This window comes from Somniosus microcephalus, chromosome 10 (assembly GCF_052327205.1).
Source record: "Somniosus microcephalus isolate GS21.2 chromosome 10, FLI_Smic_1.0, whole genome shotgun sequence".
In the NCBI taxonomy this organism is placed as follows: Eukaryota; Metazoa; Chordata; class Chondrichthyes; order Squaliformes; family Somniosidae; genus Somniosus; species Somniosus microcephalus.
This window is the reverse complement of record NC_140996.1, coordinates 133,889,583-133,913,125: the sequence shown is the minus strand read 5'-3', so window position 1 is coordinate 133,913,125 and position 23,543 is coordinate 133,889,583. Positions and strand designations below refer to the sequence as shown.

At 44.3% G+C, this 23,543-nt stretch overlaps 1 protein-coding gene across 2 annotated transcripts in view; it reads right to left on the bottom strand.

The window, feature by feature from the left end:
• LOC147111701 (NADP-dependent malic enzyme-like) overlaps nucleotides 1–23,543 on the bottom strand; it is a 251,482-nt gene that overhangs the window by 12,274 nt on the left and 215,665 nt on the right. For both annotated transcript variants that reach the window (XM_085998812.1, XM_085998813.1), the window contains exons 9-13: nucleotides 13,056–13,153; nucleotides 12,085–12,198; nucleotides 5,363–5,468; nucleotides 1,383–1,525; nucleotides 565–738 (exon numbers count right to left, since the gene is read on the bottom strand). In XM_085998812.1, coding sequence (XP_085854938.1) covers nucleotides 565–738; nucleotides 1,383–1,525; nucleotides 5,363–5,468; nucleotides 12,085–12,198; nucleotides 13,056–13,153 — 635 coding nt within the window. The remainder of the gene's footprint in view (nucleotides 1–564; nucleotides 739–1,382; nucleotides 1,526–5,362; nucleotides 5,469–12,084; nucleotides 12,199–13,055; nucleotides 13,154–23,543) is intronic.

Here is a 23,543-nt window from a genome sequence, read left to right as displayed (position 1 = left end):
ATTTGCAGGGCTATGGGGAAAGGGCGGGGGAGTGGGACTAGCTGAAGTGCTCTTGCAGAGAGCTGGCATGGGCTCGACGGGCCGAATGGCCTCTGTCATGAATCTTATCATGACTCATGAAGTAACACTGGGCAGCCATGGAGTATAAATACTCGGGCGCGGGCCCAGCTTGCTCAGGATGTTTCTGTAACCAGGAACTAGTGATGTAACTAGAAATCTCATGGTTTTGAAACAGTTGATTAAAGCCTTGTTTTATACTCAAACCAAGCGCTCAGTAGTCTTTTTATAGCCTCCTTCTGTGCTGTAACCATTCTATGATTCTATTAAAGAATTAAAGTCATTTTCTACAAGTTTTTACGGCTGACTTACATTTGCCTATCTTTATACAATGAATTTCTGGGGAGAGCCTGTATTACACATTGAAAAACAAAATTGAAAACAACTTCTTCAAACATTTTGGTAGAAGAGAAACATGATATAAAACACAATAATATCAAAGCCATGCAACTTCAGAGTGGGTCCTTAGAGAGACCACAGCGTGGTGGAATGTGGATTTACGCAAACCTCAGCTGAAGTTAGGAAGATGTCATCGTTTATGTGCCTCACTCCACATGTGATAACTCCAAGTGCGACTCCAGGGAAAACATAGGCATTGTTACCCTGACCTGGGACAAAGGTACGACCATCAGGAAGGGTCACAGGATCAAATGGACTGCCACTGGCAAATATTCCACGGCCCTGCAGATATTGATTAAATATATTAATTGATATACTAATCATCAGTTATTAAGGAAATGCACAATATTCTTGCTAAGCATTTTTCTTGTCAGAATACATTGTACAAGAAAAGCATTGGAACAGATGGTATTATTAATTAAGAATTTGTATCAATGCAGAATGTCAAGCATAGGTAATATGTAATCTCTCTGAATGCAGAATAAATATCCTTATCATCCTGATTCAATTACCATTATTACCTTATTTTAAAAAAGAATCCAGGTACAAGTGATTGGAGAATAGAAACAAAACTATTTTGCATCAAATTAAACCCTATGTAATTTGAGATTGTGAAAGAAATTAATCTTTTTTCAGACTTATCCAACCAGAGTTGCAGCGAGGACCAGTGCCAACATTGAGACTGAGACTGTTTGGAGAGATTATAAAATTATATCAATTCAGATGAATAGGCTATTGTTTAAAGAATTCTCAAAAAGCTCAGAGCCTTGTACTGCAGGCTACATCACCTGGGAAGAAACCCACAGGAGTTTAAAGCTAATGTACCCCACAAAAAATGCAAATCTCATCCACTGTTGCTGCAAAACTTGTCTTTGAATAAATTGAGAACTTGGCTTGAAGTAGCAAATATAATGTAGACTTCTTACTTCTGTCAGGCGATAACATTGCTCTGCTGTGCACTCTGACTTGGTGGTAGGATTACTCAAAGCAAAAATAATTGGATGTTTATTAAATGATGCCATGTCCTTTATTATCTGCTCTGTAAACGCTCCCCCAATGGCTGCTACTCCTGGGAAAATACAAAGAAAGAATAATGCTGTTATTTAGCACCAACAGTTTTGGTATTAAAGCATTTGGAGAATTAAACATATAGGGGGAAAAATTCAGTTGTTTGCGCCTCCTGTTAGCGCCTTAAGAGGGCGCTAATGGGGCGCAAAGCAATTAGCGCCCGGGCACGGCGATGTTTGCGCCGCTCGCGAAATTAACTAGACATTTTGCGGCGGCGCTAAACACTACCGCCACGATCTCCTGCGCCGGCAGATTGTGACGTCAGTCGAGTGCACAACGCCCCGTTAGCGCCCCGGACCGGATATTGAGTGGCGCCCCCTGCCATACCGCCTGCCGCTAGTAATGACAGGTTGAGGGGAACGTTATGCTGTCAGAAAGGGACTGGGGGAGCGCTATTTAAAGGCGACCGCTTCCTGCCTTTTTTTGTCGGTGACATTTTTGCACCGCGCATTCTGAGAGAGAGAGACTTCTGGAGAGATTCAACGCTGTGCGAAAGAGTTTTGAGTACTGAGCAGCACTTTGCAGGTTTATTTTGATTTGCCCTTCCTTGCTTCACCAGCGCTCTGAGGTAGCGCCTCGCTCCTCGGCCTTTGCGCCTTAAGACAGGTGTGATGCGCCTGATTTAGCGCTCCAATCACCTCCAGGGGCAATAAAAGCCAAGTTTGCTGTCGGAGGCGATAATTAGTGCCAGGCGCTAAACTTTGCGCACGGCCGATAATGGCGCCCCAAACGGGGCGATACTGAATTTTTCCCCCATAATATTTACTGTCTCATATCAGTTCGGTATAACTGCAACAATCCTATCTGGCATCTTTCCAGGGCCAGAGACTACACTGAGAAGGGAACAAAATGGCATCTTTAGTCTTGCAATTAAGATGAGAGGGGGTTTAAACCTTTCCTCTTTTCATAAAAATAATTTGAAGTGACCATTTCAACAAAGTGCTGTACTTCTTAGCTGCAAACTTTAACAGTGTGACTAAAGCAGCGCTTTTGTCCTTAGTCAATTAAGGAACATTTTTGTTGTATGTAGTTTTATGACCAGATAGGGAACATGTGATTTAAAAATTGGCTTCAACTTGCTTCAGCTGAAAAGGGATCCCATTGACTCTGACAGGAGAACGGCAAACACAAGAAACTGACCAAGAGTTAAAATAGAAAATGACTTCTCTTGCCCATTTCAAGAGGTCTGGAGATGAATCAGCTATGCGACCAAGCCAGGTTGTTTGATCTGTAAATTAGCCAAGATACAGAAGCTTCTTCCTAGCAGCTAATCAAATTCTACATGGTCAAAACATTAATAGGAATGTGACACCTGGACACAATGTGAACTTTTGCTCATCAAATAATTCAATTCACCCAATGCTCCATTGTGTTCTTGAACTTGTCTGACTGACTGAAATTCCTTGGGTCGCAGTCACAGTCGTTATACCGGGAGCATGCCTGACATCCAGCACTGGCCTCACTGAAGTTTGCAGGGTCTCTCATTTTGATGGGGCAAGTGGGTGCAAGTATCATCTCCAGTGACTGTCTGCCCATGTTGTATGGAAACTCCAGTATCCACCTACCCATGGGGGTTCCCTCTCAGATCATCCCCTCCTTTGCCCCGAGTAAGAGGGCCAATCTGCAAAAATGAAAAAAGAAATCCCAGTGCTGGGGGTTCAGGCCATTTGCCTGGCCTGGACTGCATTGGTGAGGCTCACATCTGCCCTTGTACACCTCCAACCACTCAGTGTACTGGCCTCCACTGATACTATTAGTTGTAGCCTGAACATAGGTACTTAACTATGATTTTAGTCATTTAAAATCTGAAAATATATAATTTCTCACATGACTTATTAGCTTTACTGCTCATGACCTGAGTGAACTGCCATATGTCGTCAGCTGCATTATTTCAAAGTTCAACAATTCTGAGGGCACTGGGATGTTATGATGTGGAGTTCCTGCCAATTCCAGCTCCTTCCCATAAGATATCTCCGTAGATTGGGGCTGCGTTGTCTCTCCCTTATTGCAGAGTGGAGTGCGGACCAAGCTCCAGGATGCCGGTCCTGGATAGGGTTCTTTTTAGAGCCCTGCATAGACTGCAGTGGGATGATTACAAACTAGAGGAATGGAATTGTCCTAAGTCAGTGTCTGATATGCCTTCCCTTCCTTCAGCGGTCCCCAGACAACCCAGAATCAATTCCGGCTGCTTTTAAACAAAGATGTGCAGTTTTGTAGAAACTATCCCAACCCTTTCTCCCTGTCCCTTTACCACCAGCTTTCAATATCAATGTAGAAACACGGCAGCCTGAATTTGGTGATCTCAATTTGGGGTTTAATTCCACTTTGTCTTCCACAGCTCTTGGTTAACAGACCTAAAAAAACTATAGTCAGGCTAAGTGAGTCCTAATATTGTGGTGACAAAGGCTATGACAGGAAGAGGTTTAAGTGCAGGAAGGCTGCTGCTGGAGTTGTACAGTATTTGAGCAGAGGAAGTGTGCCAGCAACATGGACACCTTGGCTTCTTCTAGTTTTGATTAGGAACACACAGTGGGAGAATAGAAATCACCAAGAAAATGCAGTGACTGACAGAGTGGAGGGTGGGATGACGAAAACTGGACTACAGACACCAAGACTGGGTGGGCTTTTACTACCCAGCTTACATTTTATTTATGAAAAAGGACAGGTGACTGAAAAAACAGGCTATTTGGCCAAAGAAATGGATGGGTGGCACCCTTCACTCACCAACGAGATTCAACTCAAAGGTCCAGGTTTCAGGCCTACGTAGCAGCTTACCCTGGGACAGGGCCTGTAGACAGCTAGCAACACCATGATTAATATAGCACAGGTACTTTTTATAATATTGGAAAGCATAGATAGCACCTGCAGTCTACTTGCACAATCTGTTCATTAGAAGTAAATTTATGGACAGTGTTTATTTCTTTGCACAAAGCCACAAACAAAGTTTATCAACTCTAAGGGCTGCAGAAGCATTAAAATATTCCTTTTTTTAAATTATTTTTTAAAATGTTCTGTAGTTATGTAAATGTGTCACCAATTTATTCAACAATGAATGTTACAAGAAATAAAATCTTACCAGCAGATGTGACATAGTTGAAACCATACACATATTCTAACATACATAATATGTCAAGTTCTGGATTTATAGGATCAGATACACGAACTGGGACTCTGAGAAACCCAACCTACTTCCAAGTGCATTGTGGCTCCAGTTTTCTGCTGGGCTTTTTGATTTGTGCTCTTTTACGTGAATCTGGGAATGAATCTGCTTCCACTTTGTCTCCAGTGAGACGAAGCATTCATAAATCCGGTCAGATGAGTCCTTTATCAGCTGGACTATGCGCTACATTTTCCCACAAGACAGTAACCACAACGACGTTACTGCCCCATTGATTACATTTATTTGGTCAAAAATCAAGTTGTTATAAATGTGAACTGACTGGAGGAGGCTGGCAGAGTAACTGGCAGCAGGGAACCGAACTGGTTAGTGCTAACAGTGCTGAATTTGAGGTTAGCTTTGAGTTGTGGACTCAAATACTGGGGACTACATCAAGACTTTCCAACCTGATTTCATTAACAGTACAACCCTTAACTGCCAGAGGTAGGAGACTTTCATTCCATCTGTCTTGAAACCAGATGCCAAAAATTCTTGAAATTTTAATTATGTTGCAGGATTTAGCAAGTCCTCTTTAAAAAAAATATGGAGTCCAGATATTATGGTTAATTTAAGATAGATTACTAAATTTGTAAAATTGTTTCTTATTTGTGGTAGTTCAGTGTCATAATCTGACATTAAAGCTCAGTATGAATCAAAGGGTAATTCATTTTTTAACTGTACCTATTAAAGCTGTTGGTTCAACTTTCCTAACAACTTCTTCCAGGCTTTTGATTGGTGGATGATCCTGAGCAAATATCTGCTTTTCATGGGTCAGGTGGCTTCTTCCCTGCACAAGAACAGAAAGGAGAGTAGAAGAACAGGGTGAATATTGATTTTATACATGTAGCACATCAAAATTCACATCATTGGTTCTTCTGGCAAGATATACTGAAGTATTTTGTACATACATCACCCTCGCCAAAAACTAACTGATCTATATAGCATAGAAATCATATGCAGTACAATTAAGGAGAAATCAACTCAACAGTCAATGCCTCTTTTATGGTTCTGGTTAAATATAAACTTTCTGCTTATCCCTACTGTGAACATCCATTTAATGATGTCTCCTTAACATAACTGAACTGAAAACTGAATTAAATACCACAAAGAAATATCTCCTGTTCTGAGGAGAAAATCTGGATTCATTGGCGGGAGTGCTGGATAACACTTTGGTCACCCAGTTTATAATTTTACAAACAAGAAAAATACATCTACTTTTTTCTCTATCTTTAATTTTCTCATTTTCTGTTCTGAATTTGTCAATTGCTGCTGGGGTGCTGTTTAAAGGGCATTAAGCACTCTCCACTATTTCACCAAAGTGATGATTATTCATATGTGAGCCTTAACACTGAGTGGGGAATTTTAACCCCCAAAAAAGGGTCGGTTGTGTTGTGTATGTACCTTTAAGAGAATAACTGGTCTCAGACTGCAGTACCGGCAGTGACCACCCCTGTATAAAAGGCGCTAGAGAGCCTCTGTTGTTTAGATTCGTTTATGCCTTCCACCAGTAAAGATCGTTTTGTTTTCTCTCCTGCTAGTCCGTGTCTCAATCATTCACGGACTTAACACTGGCGACGAGTTAGAAACGAACTTACCTGCAACTCAGCAACAGCTCCGACGACGTTGTTGAAGGTCGGCGCCAGAAGAAAAAAAAAGAGTCCATTGAAACTCGAGGAACGGGCGTCGACCATCAATCATCGGGTTCAAGGCTTTGCAGGAGCGACTTTCCAGAGCCAGGCTGGGTTCCTCGGTCCGTGGTTTCCCAGCTAATCGGGCTGGTGGCAGGTAGTGCTCTGATCCTTCCTGGGCTGCAACGGGGCCGGGCAGCGAGTCGGGAAGCAAGGAGAGAGAGAGAGGGTGGAGCATACAGGGCGCGGCCGGTATTTCGAAGCTGGGCAGCGTTCGGGCCTCAGAAGAGGGAGGGAAGTGTCCCAGAGGGTCCGCTCCACGACGGGAAAATAATAAAAGAAAAAGAATACGCGCAAGAAACCGTGGAAAGCAGCGCTAACAACAGCGGGGAAGAAGGAAAAGCGCGGGAGGCGCCATTTTGTTAAATCGGAGAAGAAGGCAAAGCGCGGGAGGCGCCATTTTAGATTTGCAAGATGCCGAAGACTGGCTGTATCACTGCTTTTGATAATACATTAGAGGACTGGACCACGTATGTGGAAAGAGTCGAGGTATATTTCGAGGCAAACGATATAGCGGAGGGGAAAAAGGCATCGATGTTGTTAAACTTAATGGGCGCTAGAACGTACGGCCTATTGCGGGACCTGATTACTCCAGCCAAACCGAAGGCGAAGAGTTTTAACGAAATTGTTGCTGTTCTACAGGAGCACTTAAACCCTGCACCGCTGTTGCTAGCAGAAAGATTTAAATTCCACAGGAGAACTCAGCACAAAGATGAGAGCAATGCTGAGTATCTTACGGAACTACGCAAGCTATCAAAGCACTGCCAATTCGGAGCAGGACTGGCAGATACCCTACGGGACAAATTTGTCTGTGGACTCCTGAGTGAAGGAACACAGAAGAAGTCACTCGCAGAAAAAGAGCTGACGCTAGATAAGGCTTTCAGCGTGGCAATATCGTATGAAGCAGCAGCCAGGGGAGCTGCAGAAATTCAACAAAAACCACAGGAATACGGCACCCACGAAATGACACGGGGATTTGCAAAATGTTATCGCTGCGGGAGAACTAACCATGACCAGAAGGACTGCTGGTCCAAAGACAAAATATGCAGACAATGCGGGAAGATTGGACACATTGCACGAGTTTGTAGGTCTGGGAAGAAGACCAGCGACAACAAAAAGGCTACTAAGGAACCGTACAAGAAAGTACAAAAGATGACGGACAGTAGTTCCGAAGACCAGATGAACGATAGTGAATCCGGAAACAGAAGACTAAGCTGTCTCAAACTTCACAATGTAATCGCAAAAGAGGATCACCGAACCATTTGGGTCACTCTCACGATAGCAGGGTCCCAAGTTAAAATGGAATTGGATACAGGATCAGCGCTAACCGTCATGAATCGACGAGACTACGAGCAACTATTTTCACACATACCCTTGAGAGAGACATCCATCGTCTTGACGACGTATACGGGGCAAAAAGTATACCCCAGAGGAAAAATAAGGGTGCCTGTCGAATACAATGGCAAGAAAATACGGAAATTGTATCTCTACATACTGCCAAATGGTGGACCACCGTTATTGGGACAGGAATGGATCAGGAAGATAAACTTAGATTGGCATTCCATTCATGCAATGACGGTGGACGGTAAAAAAGATGAAGACGTCACTCCTGGACGATTGTCAACAATCATAGCTAACGCCAAAGAGGTATTTCAACAAGAACTGGGCACGTTTAAAGGCGTAACCGCCTCGATAAAAATAGAAGAGAATGCAGTTCCCAAGTTTTTCAAAGCGAGACCGGTACCATATGCAATTCGCCCAGCCGTCGAGGCAGAGCTGGAGAACCTGGAGAAGGCGGGCGTGTTGTCTAAGGTCGACTGGAGCGAGTGGGCGACACCCATCGTTCCTGTCATGAAGAAAACGTTAACCAATAAGTCCGGAGAGCCAAGGAAGATTCGCATCTGTGGGGATTTCAAGGTGACGGTGAACCCTGTCCTTCGCACAGTACAATATCCTCTTCCAAGGATAGAAGACATCTTCGCCTCGCTGTCTGGAGGGAAGCGTTTTACAAAAATTGACCTAGCACAAGCATATTTGCAGATGGAGGTTGAAGAGTCCTCTAGGAAGTATCTCACGATAAACACTCACAAAGGTCTTTACCAGTATCATCGATTGGTATTCGGAGTAGCATCGGCTCCGGCGATATGGCAAAGAGCGATGGAACAAGTCCTGCAAGGGATTCCGGGGACTCAGTGTTACTTGGACAACATCCTTGTAACAGGTGAAGATGACAGTGAACACCTTAACAACCTAGAACAGGTGCTCACTAGACTACGGGAACATGGGCTGCGAGCCAGCCGCCCCAAGTGCGAATTTTTTAAGAAACAGATATCGTATTGTGGCCACGTGATTGATGAAGAGGGGTTACATAAGTCCCCTGACAAAATTGAAGCGGTTGTTAAGGCCCCAGCGCCTGAAAATGTGTCGCAGCTGAGGTCATTCCTCGGGTTGGTGAATTACTATCATAAGTTTTTGCCGAATTTGTCGACAATTCTGCACCCACTGAACGCCCTGCTACGAACGGGGGTAGCATGGAAATGGAGCGATGATTGTAAGCGCGCTTTTCAGAAGAGTAAGGACTTAATCACTTCAAAGGAAGTATTGGCTCACTACAACCCAGCACTGCCAATCAGGCTGGCGTGTGATGCGTCTCCCTACGGCATTGGGGCGGTACTGTCACATAAGTTCCTTGATGGTTCGGAGAGGCCGATAGCTTTTGCGTCACGCTCGTTAACTTCTGCCGAGCGTAACTACGCCCAGATTGACAGAGAGGCCCTCAGCCTAGTGTGGGGGGTGAAGAAGTTCAATCACTATCTGCACGGTCAAAAATTTACTCTACTAACCGATCATCAACCTCTTGTCTCCATTTTCAACCCTCAGAAGGGCGTACCGATAATGACAGCACAACGGCTGCAGAGATGGTCCCTTTTTCTAGGGGCGCACCAATATGACATCGAGTACAAAGGAACTAAACAGCATGGAAATGCTGATGGATTGTCACGTCTACCGTTGCCGATGGTGGAAGAAGAAGACCTTGCAGTGGATCCAATGGAGTTATTCCACTCGACCATAGTCGAATGTCTCCCTGTGACGAATGCAAACATAGAAAAGGAAACACGGAATGACCCGACACTATCACGGGTCTATGATTTAACGGTGAAGGGATGGCCAGCACATGGCGAACCACTGCTGCCAGCATTCTCGCCGAGAAGAGAACAGCTGTCAGTGTGCAGAGGAACCTTGATGTGTGGATCCAGAGTAGTAATTCCACCTAAGTTGACGGATAAAGTGCTCAATGAGCTTCATGAGGGTCATCTGGGTGGGGTAAAAATGAAGAGCTTAGCCAGAGCGTTTGTGTGGTGGCCGGGAATCGATAGAGAAATCGAAGAGATGACCAAGAGCTGTGCAGGATGCCAGAAGGTCCAAAACGCCCCACCACAAGCTCCTCTGCATCCATGGGAGTGGCCCTCATCTCCATGGCAAAGGGTGCACATTGATTTTGCTGGTCCCTTCATGGACTCGATGTTTTTAATTGCGGTGGATGCACAGTCAAAGTGGCCAGAGGTAATAAAAATGTCCTCAACCACCACGGAAAAAACTATCACAGTTTTACGAACCATATTCGCCAGGAATGGGCTGCCTGAACAGATTTGCTCTGACAATGGACCACAGTTTGTGTCTGAAGAGTTCCGGAGGTTCTTAAAGAACAATGGTGTTAAGCATTACACATCTGCCCCATATCATCCAGCCACTAATGGATTGGCCGAGAGGTTTGTCCAAACATTCAAGAAGGCTATCAAGGCAATGTGTAATGAAGATATACCCCTACAACACAAGGTGGACAACTTCTTGTTTGCCTACCGGAATGCGACACATGCGGTTACCAACCAAACTCCAGCCATGATGTTCTTCAATCGAAGACTACAATGCCGCTTGGATTTGGTTAAGCCAAACGTCCGAAGAGATGTGGAGAACAGGCAGTTTCAGAATATGAATGAAAGGCCGACCAGGAGTTTTAAGATAGGTCAACCGGTTTTGGCCCGGGACTACCGCACTGAGAAATGGCAGCCAGGAACGATTTGTACACGACAAGGACCTCTCATGTATACCGTGGACGTTGGGGAGAGCATTGTAAGACGCCATGCTGACCAGATTCTAGAGTCACTGGAAAACGTCAACTCCACACCACGATCTGATACACCTGGTGATGAAATCGACATTCCAATTGCAGCTACCGCAGAACCGGTAATATTGGAAGCAGATGAACCAAACAACAACATTGATTCCGACTCAACATTGCCAGAAGAACCTGATACTCCAAAGAGGCGTTATCCAGACAGAATCAGGAAGCCTCCTCAAAGACTGAACTTATAATTGCTTAAACTTAACCAATGTATCTAGCAACAGTAATTGTGATTGTAATTCGTTATCATTAGTTGTTAAATGAATGTTATGTACTGTTTATCTAAAAGGGGAGGAATTGTTGTGTATGTACCTTTAAGAGAATAACTGGTCTCAGACTGCAGTACCGGCAGTGACCACCCCTGTATAATAGGCGCTAGAGAGCCTCTGTTGTTTAGATTCGTTTATGCCTTCCACCAGTAAAGATCGTTTTGTTTTCTCTCCTGCTAGTCCGTGTCTCAATCATTCACGGACTTAACAGGTTGGGGTTGGAGTCGGGTGGGAGGTTAAAGAGTTAAAAATCTGAATCCCGACCCCAACCTGCCCACTTCCGGGAGGCGGGTTGGCATTTAAAATATTATAATGAGGCTCGGTACCTCATTTGGAAGCTCCATTTTAAATTTAACTCTGGCTGGCTGGGTTTCCCAGACTGCGGGGGAACCGCCAGCTAAAGGGAGGCGAGGACTGCTGGATCCAGGAGGTAAGTGCCTTTACACTTACCGTTCCTGCCTCGCCAACACATCGCGATCAGACCCCACCCCCCTGATCCTTCCAACCTCCCGCCCCTCCCCCACGCAAGGCCTCCAATCTCAGATTCTCCCTCCGGCCCCCGGCCTCCAATCTCTCCTCCAACCTCCCCCCCAAATCCAGCCCCTGACCTTGCTGATGATCCCCAGCCTTTTGACTCCCCTCGCCCCTCCCCCCTGATCCCACCCTCCCATCTGGTTGCGGCCTGGTGCCGCAGGCCTACCCACCCGACAGTCAGCCAGGCTCTCCATCTGGCTGGCTGTGGGCGGGAAACAGAGAATCAAATTGTTAATCAGGCCCTGCCGTTAAATTTGACAGGGCCTGAGGGAAACCCGTTCTCCTGGTTTTCCAGCACTCCCTCTCCGTCTCCATATTAAAATTCCAGCCTGAGTGTCAGCAACCTAGTCAACCACAGAGGTTTCACAGTTGATTCAATCATGCGACATTTACACATATACTGCCAGCAACAGACACTGGATAGTTATCAGCAGCAGCAAATCCTGGTACATTTCCCCTTCCCTTACCCAGGGGCACTGAGGCCAATAGTAGCCACCCTTTGACCTTCATGGTTCAAACCAGCTAACTGAGCACTGTTTGGGGATCAGATTTGGGACAGCTGCTCACAGCTGAAACCAGCCAAGTTCTGGGAGGAGATCCGGTTTTGGTTTGTTTAAACCTATTGCTATTTTTATTAAGTGATTTTGCTCATCCTTAAATGTAAAAAATGATTTTCAAGCCTTATAGAAATAGATTATTAAAGTTTCAGTTGAAATAAAAAGTAACTACCTTAGTAATAAGGCCCTTTGAGTCCACCATCCAAATCTTTTTTAGAGCTTCTTGCTTTGGGGTTCCAGTTTTTTCCATAGCCATCACAATGAGATGTGCAATTCCCATGGCAGCCTGTGATACATTAACAAAGCCATAGCTAGTGAGGTAGAACAATGTCTGAAAATTCTAATTCATTACCAAATTAATATAACAATTTTGACGTTAAAAACATTACTTTCAAATAACAGCCCAGAAGTGAGTAACTTCACAAAACACACCAGTAACTAAAACCAACAACTTCTCCACATACTACAGTACTGCACACAGCCTGACGCGGCACATTTAATGCTGTGGTCGGGGACGATAGAATTTTATATGGTAGTAAAGGGGTTTGAGATGTTAAAATTAATTTCACCATCGATATCAGCCACAACAATTAATGAAAACAAATCTGACAGCTGAGCCACCTCTAGAACCCAAGTAAGTTTCGCCTTTGCTAATACCAAGCAATCCCAAGAGGAAACAAACAACACTTTGATGATAAAACTCATCACATCTGTTTTTACAATATTGAGTGTACAGAGGGTGCGCAGAAGGGGGTGCATTGGGCACACCCTCTGAACACTCAAGAGATACCACCAACGTGCAGCTACGCAGCAAATTTAATGGGGCTGCGCACGGGAAAAAAAATTAGAGGGAACATTAGGTGCGCCACCCATCAAGTCGACTGGTACAGTTCTGAGTGAAAGTCAGAGTGCCGATAGAAATATTCAAAAGTATTTGAACTTGAATAAAAACCAAGAAGTTGGGAATAGGATTTAAAACCAAACGATGCTCTCAATAACAGATACTGAAAGAGGGATGCAAGTGTTCCATATACTCTTATAGCAGCTCAAGGCAATACCAGCAGAGTAGCAACATCAAATGTAGGATGGCAAGAAACGTGGACTATAAAAGAAAGATGAAAAAGAACAAAGAAGTAATGCTACCTCCCCGGCTCCTTGGAAAACAAATTTATGATCAGACAGTTTGTTCTTGGTGATTCTCAGTGCAGCCATTATACCAGCTACTGCCACAGACGCAGTCCCTGTAAACAAAATGAGATGCAATTAGAGAGAAACTCAAACATCTTATCAAAAGAAAACTTCAAACTCCAAATAGCTTGTATTAAATAAACAGAATGCTCTATGAATATTGAGTTACAAGTTACTAATTCATTTTTAATAAATTATCTATATAGGAAGATTTATGATGTAAATTTTTTTTATTTGTTTATGGGATGTGGGCGTCGCTGGCAAAATGAATGACACTTACTTGGAGCAATCAGTGACTGCTCCAGAAAGATTGTCAGGACTACCGGTTGTTCGAGGAATTGCTTGCAGCTGCTGATAAAGAAGAATTTCTACCCTGTGCTATCTTTAATGAATTGACACATTTTGGTGAAATTTGTGTGTGCTATCTTAACAAAGTTGTTTGTTTTAAATTGGTTGACAATTTTATGAAAATAGCATACAGACGAATTTATCTTCCCCATTATACTCATATTGTACATCTTTTTGGACTGGCAGTAAAGTACAATTAAAAGCTTTCACTGAGACTTGCAATTATAATTATAACTTGCAAATCCTTTCTTTGGGTATTTCCTTGCAGAATGTCTTACTGTTCTTCTACCAATATCAGATAAAGTTATATTTTATATAGCGTGTCATTTAGTATAGTCTTAATAAAAATTAAAAGCAATCCAACTTCCTTTATGTTTGTGTGTGTGTGTGTAGATGGGTGAGTGGAGAGGAATGGTGTGGAGCAGGGGAGGATGACAAATTCCTAAATACTGTACTTGCAATAAAACTAGCATTCCATAAAAACACATTCCAATCTGGTTTAGTTTGGGATGTTGGAAGAAGTTTTTTTTTAAACTAACAAAAGCAGTAATATTGATAATAATGAGAAAAAGATATTGTTTTGCAATATTCCATGGGGGCTACTGAACCACAATTTACTTTGAACTAAACTAAACAGACACCAATTTATCAAGAGAACCAGGTGGTTTTAAGTGTTCCACAGGAGAATGAATCATCCGTTATACAGTAATATAAACAGCTCCCAGTTAGTCTAAAAATCCCTAAATGTAATAATTGACAGTTGATAAGAAAATACTTCCTGCAACACATGAATGTAATTTTAATACACTATCATTTTCACACACTAAGGGGTCGATTTTCAGTGCGCCGTGAGGCGGGCTTTTAGGCGTGCGGGGGGCAAAAATCCCGATTTCGGGGGTCCCGACACCATCCCGCCCAAAACCCACCTCCACGTAAGTTTCAAAGGAGGCGGGTACCCGCCCCGCACTGGGACCCGCCGATCCGAGGCGGGAAGGGATTAGTGCCAATTAACTGCCTGTTAACAGGCAGTTTTTAGCCTAATCCCTATTTTGAAGGGTGTCGTGTGGGATTCCCGACGGCTCCAAACCACGCCAAGTTAGAGGAGGCGGGCCGTCGGGTTGAAGGACTTGGAGGGGTCGAGATGTCAGTGTTCAGGTGAGTGATGGGTGCATGAGTGCAAAGGTAAGTGTGTTTGGTGTCTCTAAAGTTTGTAAAGAAGTTTAAATTACCTGTACTTACCTTTACAGCCTTTCTTCCTCTAGGTTTCGGGAGTCCATCATTCAGCCGGCACAGAAAGCAGAATGGCCGCGAGCTGTCAAAAGTGACAGCCTTCAGCTTTCAGCGCCGACGAGATTTCTAACTGAGTCTGTGGAGAAGGACTCAGGTTAGAAGTAAGACTGTCAGTGTTTGACAGCTTCAAACAGCTGTGAAACACTGATATTTCATCTGTCAACACGTCTTGACAGATGAAGTTTCAGTCTGTGATGTCACCTGTTGCCAGGTGGCCCTTAATTGGCCTGCTGAGCCGGCTCAACAAGGTCAATCAAGGGAAAATTGCGCGGATTGGCCACATCTCGATGGAGGCGGGACTAAAACCCGAAAGTTGTAGTCCCGCCTCCTTCCCGACTTCTGAATGAAAATCCAGCCCCAAGCATCTGTTGTGTGCATGGGGCCAAGATATATGGAATTTCACACAGCATTACTTTGTAAGTTGTATCATGAACACTACATCCTTGATTTTAACTTAGGGCGAGTGGGTGGGGTGGGGTGGGGATGGGGCGACTGACAAGCTTGCACAGCTGCGCCATTTTAACTCCTGGGCTTCATCACCTTATTTCAAATTGGACTCCGTTTCATGGCTGCTTTCCCAGGGGCGGTCGACACTGTGCGCGACTCCGGGTTAAAGTCGCGTGGGGGTCCGAATTACATCAATGGATCCTGACATTTTGAATATTTGAGGCTCTTGTCCTCCTGCGGCGAGGGCCTCAAACAACTCCCGAAACCCAGGAGTTAAAATAACAATTGATGAGAATGGGGAGACGAGGGGCAGGATTTTCATTGGGCCATGGAGGCGGGATTGGAGGCGTGTGGCGGGTTAAAATCTCAAAATCGGGGGGCACAAATTCATCCCGCCCCCAACCCGACTCCATGCCAGTTTCAAAGGAGGCGGATACCCGACCTGTGCTGGGACCCGCCTCCCCGAGGCGGGAAGGGGATTAGTGCCAATTAACTGCCTGTTAACAGGTAGTTAACAGGCAGTTTTTAGCCTAATCCCTATTTTTATTGCTGAAGTGTGGGATTCCCGACGGCTCCAAACCACGCCAAATTAGTGAGGCGGACCGTTGGGCTGAAGGGCTTGGAGGGGTCGAGATGTCCGGTGTTCAGGTGAGTGATGGGTGCATGAGTGCAGAGGTAAGTGTGTTTGGTGTGTGTAAAGTGTTTAAAGAAGTTTTACTTACTTTTACAGCCTTCCTTCCTTCAGATCTCGGGAGTCCCTCATCTCACCGGCACAGAAAGCAGAATGGCCGCGAGCTGTCAAAAGTTGCAGCATTCAGCTTTCTGTTCTGGAGAGATCTCTAAATCAGCCTGAGAGGAAGGAATTAACTTAGTGTACAGATTGTCAGTGTTTGTCAGCGTCAAAGAGCTGTCAAACGCTGATATTTCATCTGTCAAAAGGTCTTGACAGATGAAATGTCAATCTGTGACGTCACCTCTTGCCGGGTGGCCCTTAATTGGCCTGCTGAGCCCGCTGGGCGGGCTCCACAAGGTCAATCAAGTGAAAATCGCGTGGGTTGGCCACAACTCGATGGAGGCGGGACTACAACTCCAAAAGTTGTAGTCCCGCCTCCTACACACCTCCAGTATCAAAATCCAGCCCGAGTACTCTGCCTCCATTTTAACCACTCACACACCCGGTTCTCATTGGGTGGAGGAGGTTAAAATTTGCGGCTGATGACTGCAATAACCTGGAGGGCAAAGTCACATTTCTCCACAAAATTAAAATGCAACAAATTTTAAAAAGTCATTCCCAAAATACTGTGAATTAAGATGTGGCTTCTGCACACTGGCCTCATTCTCCTTTCTAACACCCACATACTCTGGGAATTGTGTAGACAATATCACTTCCCCAGTTATGTTACCAGTCAATCCTTCTGACACTATTTTCTCCAGCGACAGCAGGGTCAATTTTAACTGGGGCGGGCTGGGGTGTGGGGTGGGAGGGAAACCCCCATAGGGAGCTTTTTGTTGAAACAAGATATCCTATGAGTTAAATTCTCATGCCCCACATGTAATCTTCACAAAGGCAACTACAGCACTTGTGGGTAATGGCGAGAATGACTCACTTAGCATGACGGAGTAATGAAGTGTCTTTCATGGCTATAACAGTACTTAACATTATTTTTACAAATACTCTATCACTAAAGGTCTGTTACTATATTTTTTATGAAGGATGGTGAAATAGGAATTTACATGTAAGATGAGCATCATCTCTTACTCAATTTACTGTTTCTGATACACACACATTATAGACTATCGCAGGAAACTGCTGCAAAAATATTTCTGTTTTGCCATCTGTTCTTCTCATGCAATGTTGATCCAGCTGATGATATATCACAATACACACATCTCAGATCACATAATGTCAACATGAATGGAAAATCTTGGCAGCAATGCTGGAAGACAGGAACTAAAACAGTAACTTAGCAGGGGTGGATAATGGTACATGAAACAGAAAAAAATTAAAAATAATAATTCTAAAAGAATAGAGAGAGCAGAAGGCAAATAATCAAATAAAAAACATTTTACATTATAGACTGTTGATCATAAATATTACAAGGCAAGACAGCTGTAACGATAGGTAACTGTATTCAGGATAAATAGCAATGGTTTAGGAAAGACTGACTGCATCTGAAGCATGAGTCTGGCAACAAACAGAATTGGCCATCATAAACTATTTCAAATAGGTGGTGGAGTGGGTGGGGAGGAGAGGTGGGGAAGAGAGCTATCTGAATCTCACACAAGATTGATATAGGGATGAATGGTAACCAACAGACTGGCAGTAATTCACTAACTCGGGGAAAACTACTGGATCCAGCCTCCAACAACAGTCAGGCAGCAAAGACATAGGAGATGGAAACTCATTGTTATGATGCTTATGCATGAATGCTGGTAGTACTGGTAACAAAATGTCTGAATTACAGAGCTTACTCAATACAACATACTGTACTAGGCTACAGAATGCTTAGGAAAGAAGGAACTTGCATTTATGCAGCATCTTTCATGTCCTCAGGATGTCTCAAAGTGATTTAGAGCCAATAAATTATAAGGTGTAATCACTGTTATGTAGACAAACATGGCAACCAATTTGTGCACACCAAGGTCACACAAACAATAAATGAATGAATAACCAAATAATCTCTCATTTTTGGTGGTGTTGGTTGAAGGAGGATTGTTAACCAAACAGTGGGAGAACTCCAAGCTCTTCTTTAAATAGTGTCATGAGATCTTTTCATAGAATCATAGAATGACACAGCACAGAAGGATGCCTTTCGGCCAATCAACTCTTTGGTAGAGCTATCCAATTAATTCCACTCCAGTTATTCCCCATAGCCATGTAAATGTTTTCCCTTCAAACATTTATCTAATTCTCTTTTGAATGTTACAATTGAATCTGCTTCCACAGCCCTTTCAGGCAGTGAATTCCAGCTCACAACAACTCACTGTATAAAAAAATATTTCCTCATCTCGTCTCTGGGTCTTCTGCCAATCACCTTAAATCTGTGTCCTCTGGTTACTGACCCTCCTGCCACTGGAAACAGTTTCTCTTTATTTACTCTATCAAAACTCTTCATGATTTTTGAACACCTCGATCAAATCTCCTTTTAATCTTCTCTGCTCTAAGGAGAACAACCCCAGCTTTTCCAGACTCTCCATGTAACCGACGTCCTTCATCCCTGGCACCATTCTAGTAAATCCCCTTGGCACCCTCTCCAAGGCCTTGACATCCTTCCTAAAGTGTGGTGCCCAGAATTGAACACAATACTCCAGCTGAGGCCTAACCAGTGTTTTAGAAAAGGTTTAGCATAACTTCCTTGCCTTTGTACTCTATGGGCTGGATTTTCATTGAGGAGTCGGGCAGGAGGCGGGACTACAACTTTCGGGGTAGTCCCGCCTCCATCGAGTTGTAGCCAACCCATGCAATTTTGACTTGATTGACCTTGTTGAGTCCGCCCAGCGGGCTCAGCAGGCCAATTAAGGGCCACCCGGCAACAGGTGATGTCACAGATTGATATTTCATCTGTCAAGACCTTTTGACAGATGAAATATCAGCGTTTCACAGCTGTTTGAAGCTGTCAACACTGACAATCTGTACTCTAAGTTAATTCCTTCCTCTCAGGCTGATTTAGAGATCTCCCCAGAACAGAAAGCTGAATGCTGCAATTTTTGACAGCTCGCAGCCATTCTGCTTTCTGTGCCGGTGAGATGAGGGACTCCCAAGACCTGAAGGAAGGAAGGCTGTAAAGGTAAGTAAAGGTTAGTAGAACTTCTTTAAACACTTTACACACACCAAACACGCTTACCTTTGCACTCATGCACCCATCACTCACCTGAACACTGGACATCTCGACCCCTCCAAGCCCTTCATCCCGACGGTCCGCCTCCTCTAACTTGGCGTGGTTTGGAGCCGTCGGGAATCCCACACTTCAACATAAAAAATAGGGATTAGGCTAAAAACTGCCTGTTAACTACCTGTTAACAGGCAGTTAATTGGCACTAATCCCCTTCCCGCCTCGGGAGGCGGGTCCCAGTGCGGGTCGGGTATCCGCCTCCTTTGAAACTGGCATGGAGGCGGGTTGGGTGCGGGATGGGTTCGGGACCCCCGATTTCGGGATTATAACCCCCCACACGCCTCCAAGGCCCAATGAAAATCCTGCCCTATGACTATTAATAAAGCCCAGGATCCCATATGCTTTTTAACAGCCTTCTCAACTTATCCTGACACCTCCAAAGATGTGTGTGCATACACCCCCAGGTCTCTCTGTTCCTGCACCTCCTTTACAATTGCACCATTTAGTTTATATTGGCTCTCCTCAACCTTCCTAACAAAATGTATCACTTCACACTTCCCTGCGTTAAATTTCATCCACCACATGTCTGTCCACTTTACCAGTCTGTCTACTGGAGAGATCGGGGGCGGGTGCCGGAAGAGATCGGGGAAGAAGGGGAGAGGATCGCGGTGGGGGGGGGGGGGGGGGAAAGAGAAGATCGTGGGGGGGCCTGTGGATATGTAGGGGGGTGGGGCGGGAAGAGACTGTGGGCCGCGAAGGACATCGGAAGCGCATCAGATCACGAGGGGTGGGGTCCAATCATTGGGGAGGTTACTAGGTTTGCTTGGAAGGCTGGGGGAGGGGGGACCAGGGAAGCACTCCTGCTCCTCCTGGCTCACAAGCAGTGCTGGAAAAGCACTTACCTCTTCCATGCAGCATTCCTTGCCTCCCTTTAGCTGCCGGGTAAACCCGGTCGACCAGCGTTAAGGCTGGAAGACAGATAAAATACGAGGCAGCAGCCTCATTAAAATATTTAAATGAGGAGCCCACCTTCTGGGAGCAGGTTGGTTGCTGCTGCCTCCCCTCCACCCCCCTCACCTCAGTTAAAACCGGAAGTCGGCGGGTTCGAGGCCGGTTGGTTTCGGGTTTGAGGTTTTACAAACTTTTTACTTCCCACCTGATCCAAACCCAACTGTTTTGGGGGGGTTAAAATTTTCCCCAATATCTCACCAGAAAAAGAGGACCTCTTGCAAAGCAGCATTCTCCCAGTAATGCAGTGAAATCACAGACATCTGACCCAAGGCGAAAGTCTACCATGGAGCCAAGTTGCAATTTAGGGAGAGAGTAGGTAGGAAATGAAGGGGTGTTGTTCTGTATGTTCTAACACTTCGGAAGTAAAGGAAGTAGATGTGGTAGAAAGCGAAAACTACTTCCCGCTCACGGCACCCATTTCAAAATCCTTCTCCCTTGTCTACAAAACCCACCATGGTCTTGCACTGCCACCTCTACAGCCTCCTTCAGCCTTATGTTCCTGCATACACTGTTTGCTCTTCTGACTTTGGACTACTTTATATTTCCCCTTCTTCTCCACCTTTGGCCACGGAGGCTTAGCTGTCTCAGGACCACACTGAAAAGTTCTTTCAATCCCCCTGCCTAGCTACCTCTCTCTTCACCTTCAAAAGCTCCTCAACATCTATCTCTTTGATCATTCCTTCAGTCACCACACCTAATCTTTCTCCCACAGCAGCTCGGTTTCCAGTTATTTTCACCTTGTGAAGTGATTTTGAATAATTTATTATGTTATACTAGATGAGCGCAAGTAGTTGTCTGGGAATTCAGTATCTAAGGAACATTTCTTTTAAAAAATAAAAGCAAAAATGAGTGAAAAATGAACTGGTAAGTTCTAGTGTTTATCCTACTGTTATCCATGTGTGTAATACACTGGTAAATGTGGGGGAGGGGAAATCACCTGCTGGTTATTAATGCTGAAGTGAATAATGGCCATAATCTTCCAATCCTCCTTAGATATGGTGGTGGTGCCAGAAGACTGGAAGATTACAAATGTTACACCCCTGTTTAAAAAAGGGGAGAGGGATAAACCCAGCAATTACAGGCCATTTAGCTTAACGCAGTGGTGGGGAAGCTTTAAGATACAATAATCTGGGACAAAATTAATTGACATTCGTAAAAGTATGGGCTAATAAATGAAAGTCAGCATGGATTTGTTTGACTAACTTCGTTGAGTTTTTTGATGAAGTAATGGAGAGGGCTGATAAGGGTAGTGCGGTTGATGTTATGTATATGGACTTTCAAAAGACGTTTGACAAAGTACCATGTAATGGACTTGTTAGCAAAATTAAAGCCCAATGGGATTAAAGGGACAATGGCAGTGTGGATACAAAATTGGCTAAGGGGCAGAAAGCAGAGAGTAGTGATGAACGGTTGTTTTTCAGACTGGAGGGAGGTATAGTGGTGTTCCCTAGGGGTCAGTATTAGGACCAGTGCTCTTTTTAATAAATATGTTAATGACCTGGACTTGGGTATACATGGCATCATTTTAAAGTTTGCAGATGACACGAAACTCAGAAACGTAGTAAACAATGAGGAGGATATTAACAGACTTCAGCAGAACATAGACAGACTGGTGAAATGGGCAGACACATGGCAGATGAAATTTAACGCAGAGAAGTGTGAAGTGATACACTTTGATAGGAAGAATGAGAAGAGGCAATATAAACTAAATGGTACAATTTTAAGGGGGGGGGGGGGGCAGGGGGCGGTGCAGGAAGAGAGAATCCTGGGGTTGTATGTACACAAATCTTTGAAGGTGGCAGGGCAAGTCGAGAAGGCTGTTAAAAAGCATATGAGATCCTTGACTTTATTAATAGAGGCATAGAGTACAAAAGCAAGTAGGTTATGCTGAACCTTTATAACATACTGGTTAGGCCTCAGCTGGAGTATTGTGTCCAATTCTGGGCACCGTGCTTTAGGAAGGATGTCAAGGCCTTGGAGAGGGTGTAGAAGAGATTTACTAGAATGATAGCAGGGATGAGGAACATCAATTGAGTGGAGAGACTGGAGAAAGCTGGGGTTGTTCTCCTTGGGGCAGAGAAGGTTAAGAGGAGATTTAATAGAGGTGTTCAAAATCATGAACAGTTTTGATAAGAGTAAATAAAGATAAACTGTTTCCAGTGGCAGGATGGTCGGTAACCAGAATTTTATGGTGATTGGCAAAAGAACCAGAGCCGAGATGAGGATTTTTTTTTTTTTTTTTTTAAACACAGCGAGTTGTTGTAACCTGGAATTCACTGCCTGAAAAGATGGTTGAAGCAGATTCAATAGTAACTTTTAAAAGGGAATCGGATATATACTTGAAGGGAAAACATTTGCAGGGCTATGGGGAAAGTGCAGGGCAGTGGGACTAGTTCGATAGCTCTACCAAAGGGCCAGCACAGGCATGATGGGCTGAATGGCTGCCTTCTGTGCTGTATCATTTCATGATTCTATAAGGGCCACTCGATGAATGCTGTAAAATTATTTCACTCTTACTGTTGTTCACTGTTGTCCAAGGAAAATCAGAGCCACCATCAATAACACCTCCATGCAATCTGATGCTCTAGAGTGCCAGTTTAAGCTAAAACCTGCAACCAAATTGCCGTGCTGCATGTCTGGCTGTCTTACTCCATTTTTAGAAACAGAGTAACCAATGACTTGTTATTTCAGGGTTCTACCATTACTTTCCAATTAATGAGTTTAAAGTGAGAATTGTAATCAAAATCATAATGAATAAAATGTTAGAATAAATGTAATAGAATTTAACATCAATATTTATTATCCTGCATTGTTCCAGATTAGTTTCCAAAAGCAACAGCAGCTCTGGTAAGAACATCTGATAATAATCCCCACTGACAGATGTTTAGTGACACCGGGTTGTGGTCAGGTAAACGCTGATCCACAGAGGCCTCAGTGGGCCACCAGTAATTTCTCTTCTGATCACAGGAAACACAGCAACAACAAAAAGTTGCCAAATTAATTTCTAAAACCTACTTCATAAAGGAAATTGTACTGGTCTGTGATTCAGAAAGGAAATTTCTCTCGTCATCACGGATTGGTTGAACCCTTTTGCCTATATACTCTTACCATCAATCTATCGGCAGTCGAAGAACCTGTCCCTGGCGTCTCCTCTCTTAGCATCTCTTACCTTTCTCTCCTCCACCCTGAGCACTCATATTTTCGGCCCCCCATTCCCTTCTACCGCCAGTCCAGCTCATCCCAAGTCAGGAACCCACGGTTTTCACCACTTTTCATTTCTGACCCACCCGAGAAAACCTTAGTCACCGTCCTTTTGTCAGCATCAAAATGCAACCCTCCTCAAAATCTGCCTCTCAATATTCCCACAACCCATCAACTTAACCTCATGCTGCCACATCCAGAACCTCAGACCGCGGGTGTCGGCGGGAGGCGCGAGCGGGAAGCTTAAAAAGGATTCAGAGACCCAGGTAAGGCCTCAGACCACGGGTGTCGGCGGGAGGCGCGAGCGGGAAGC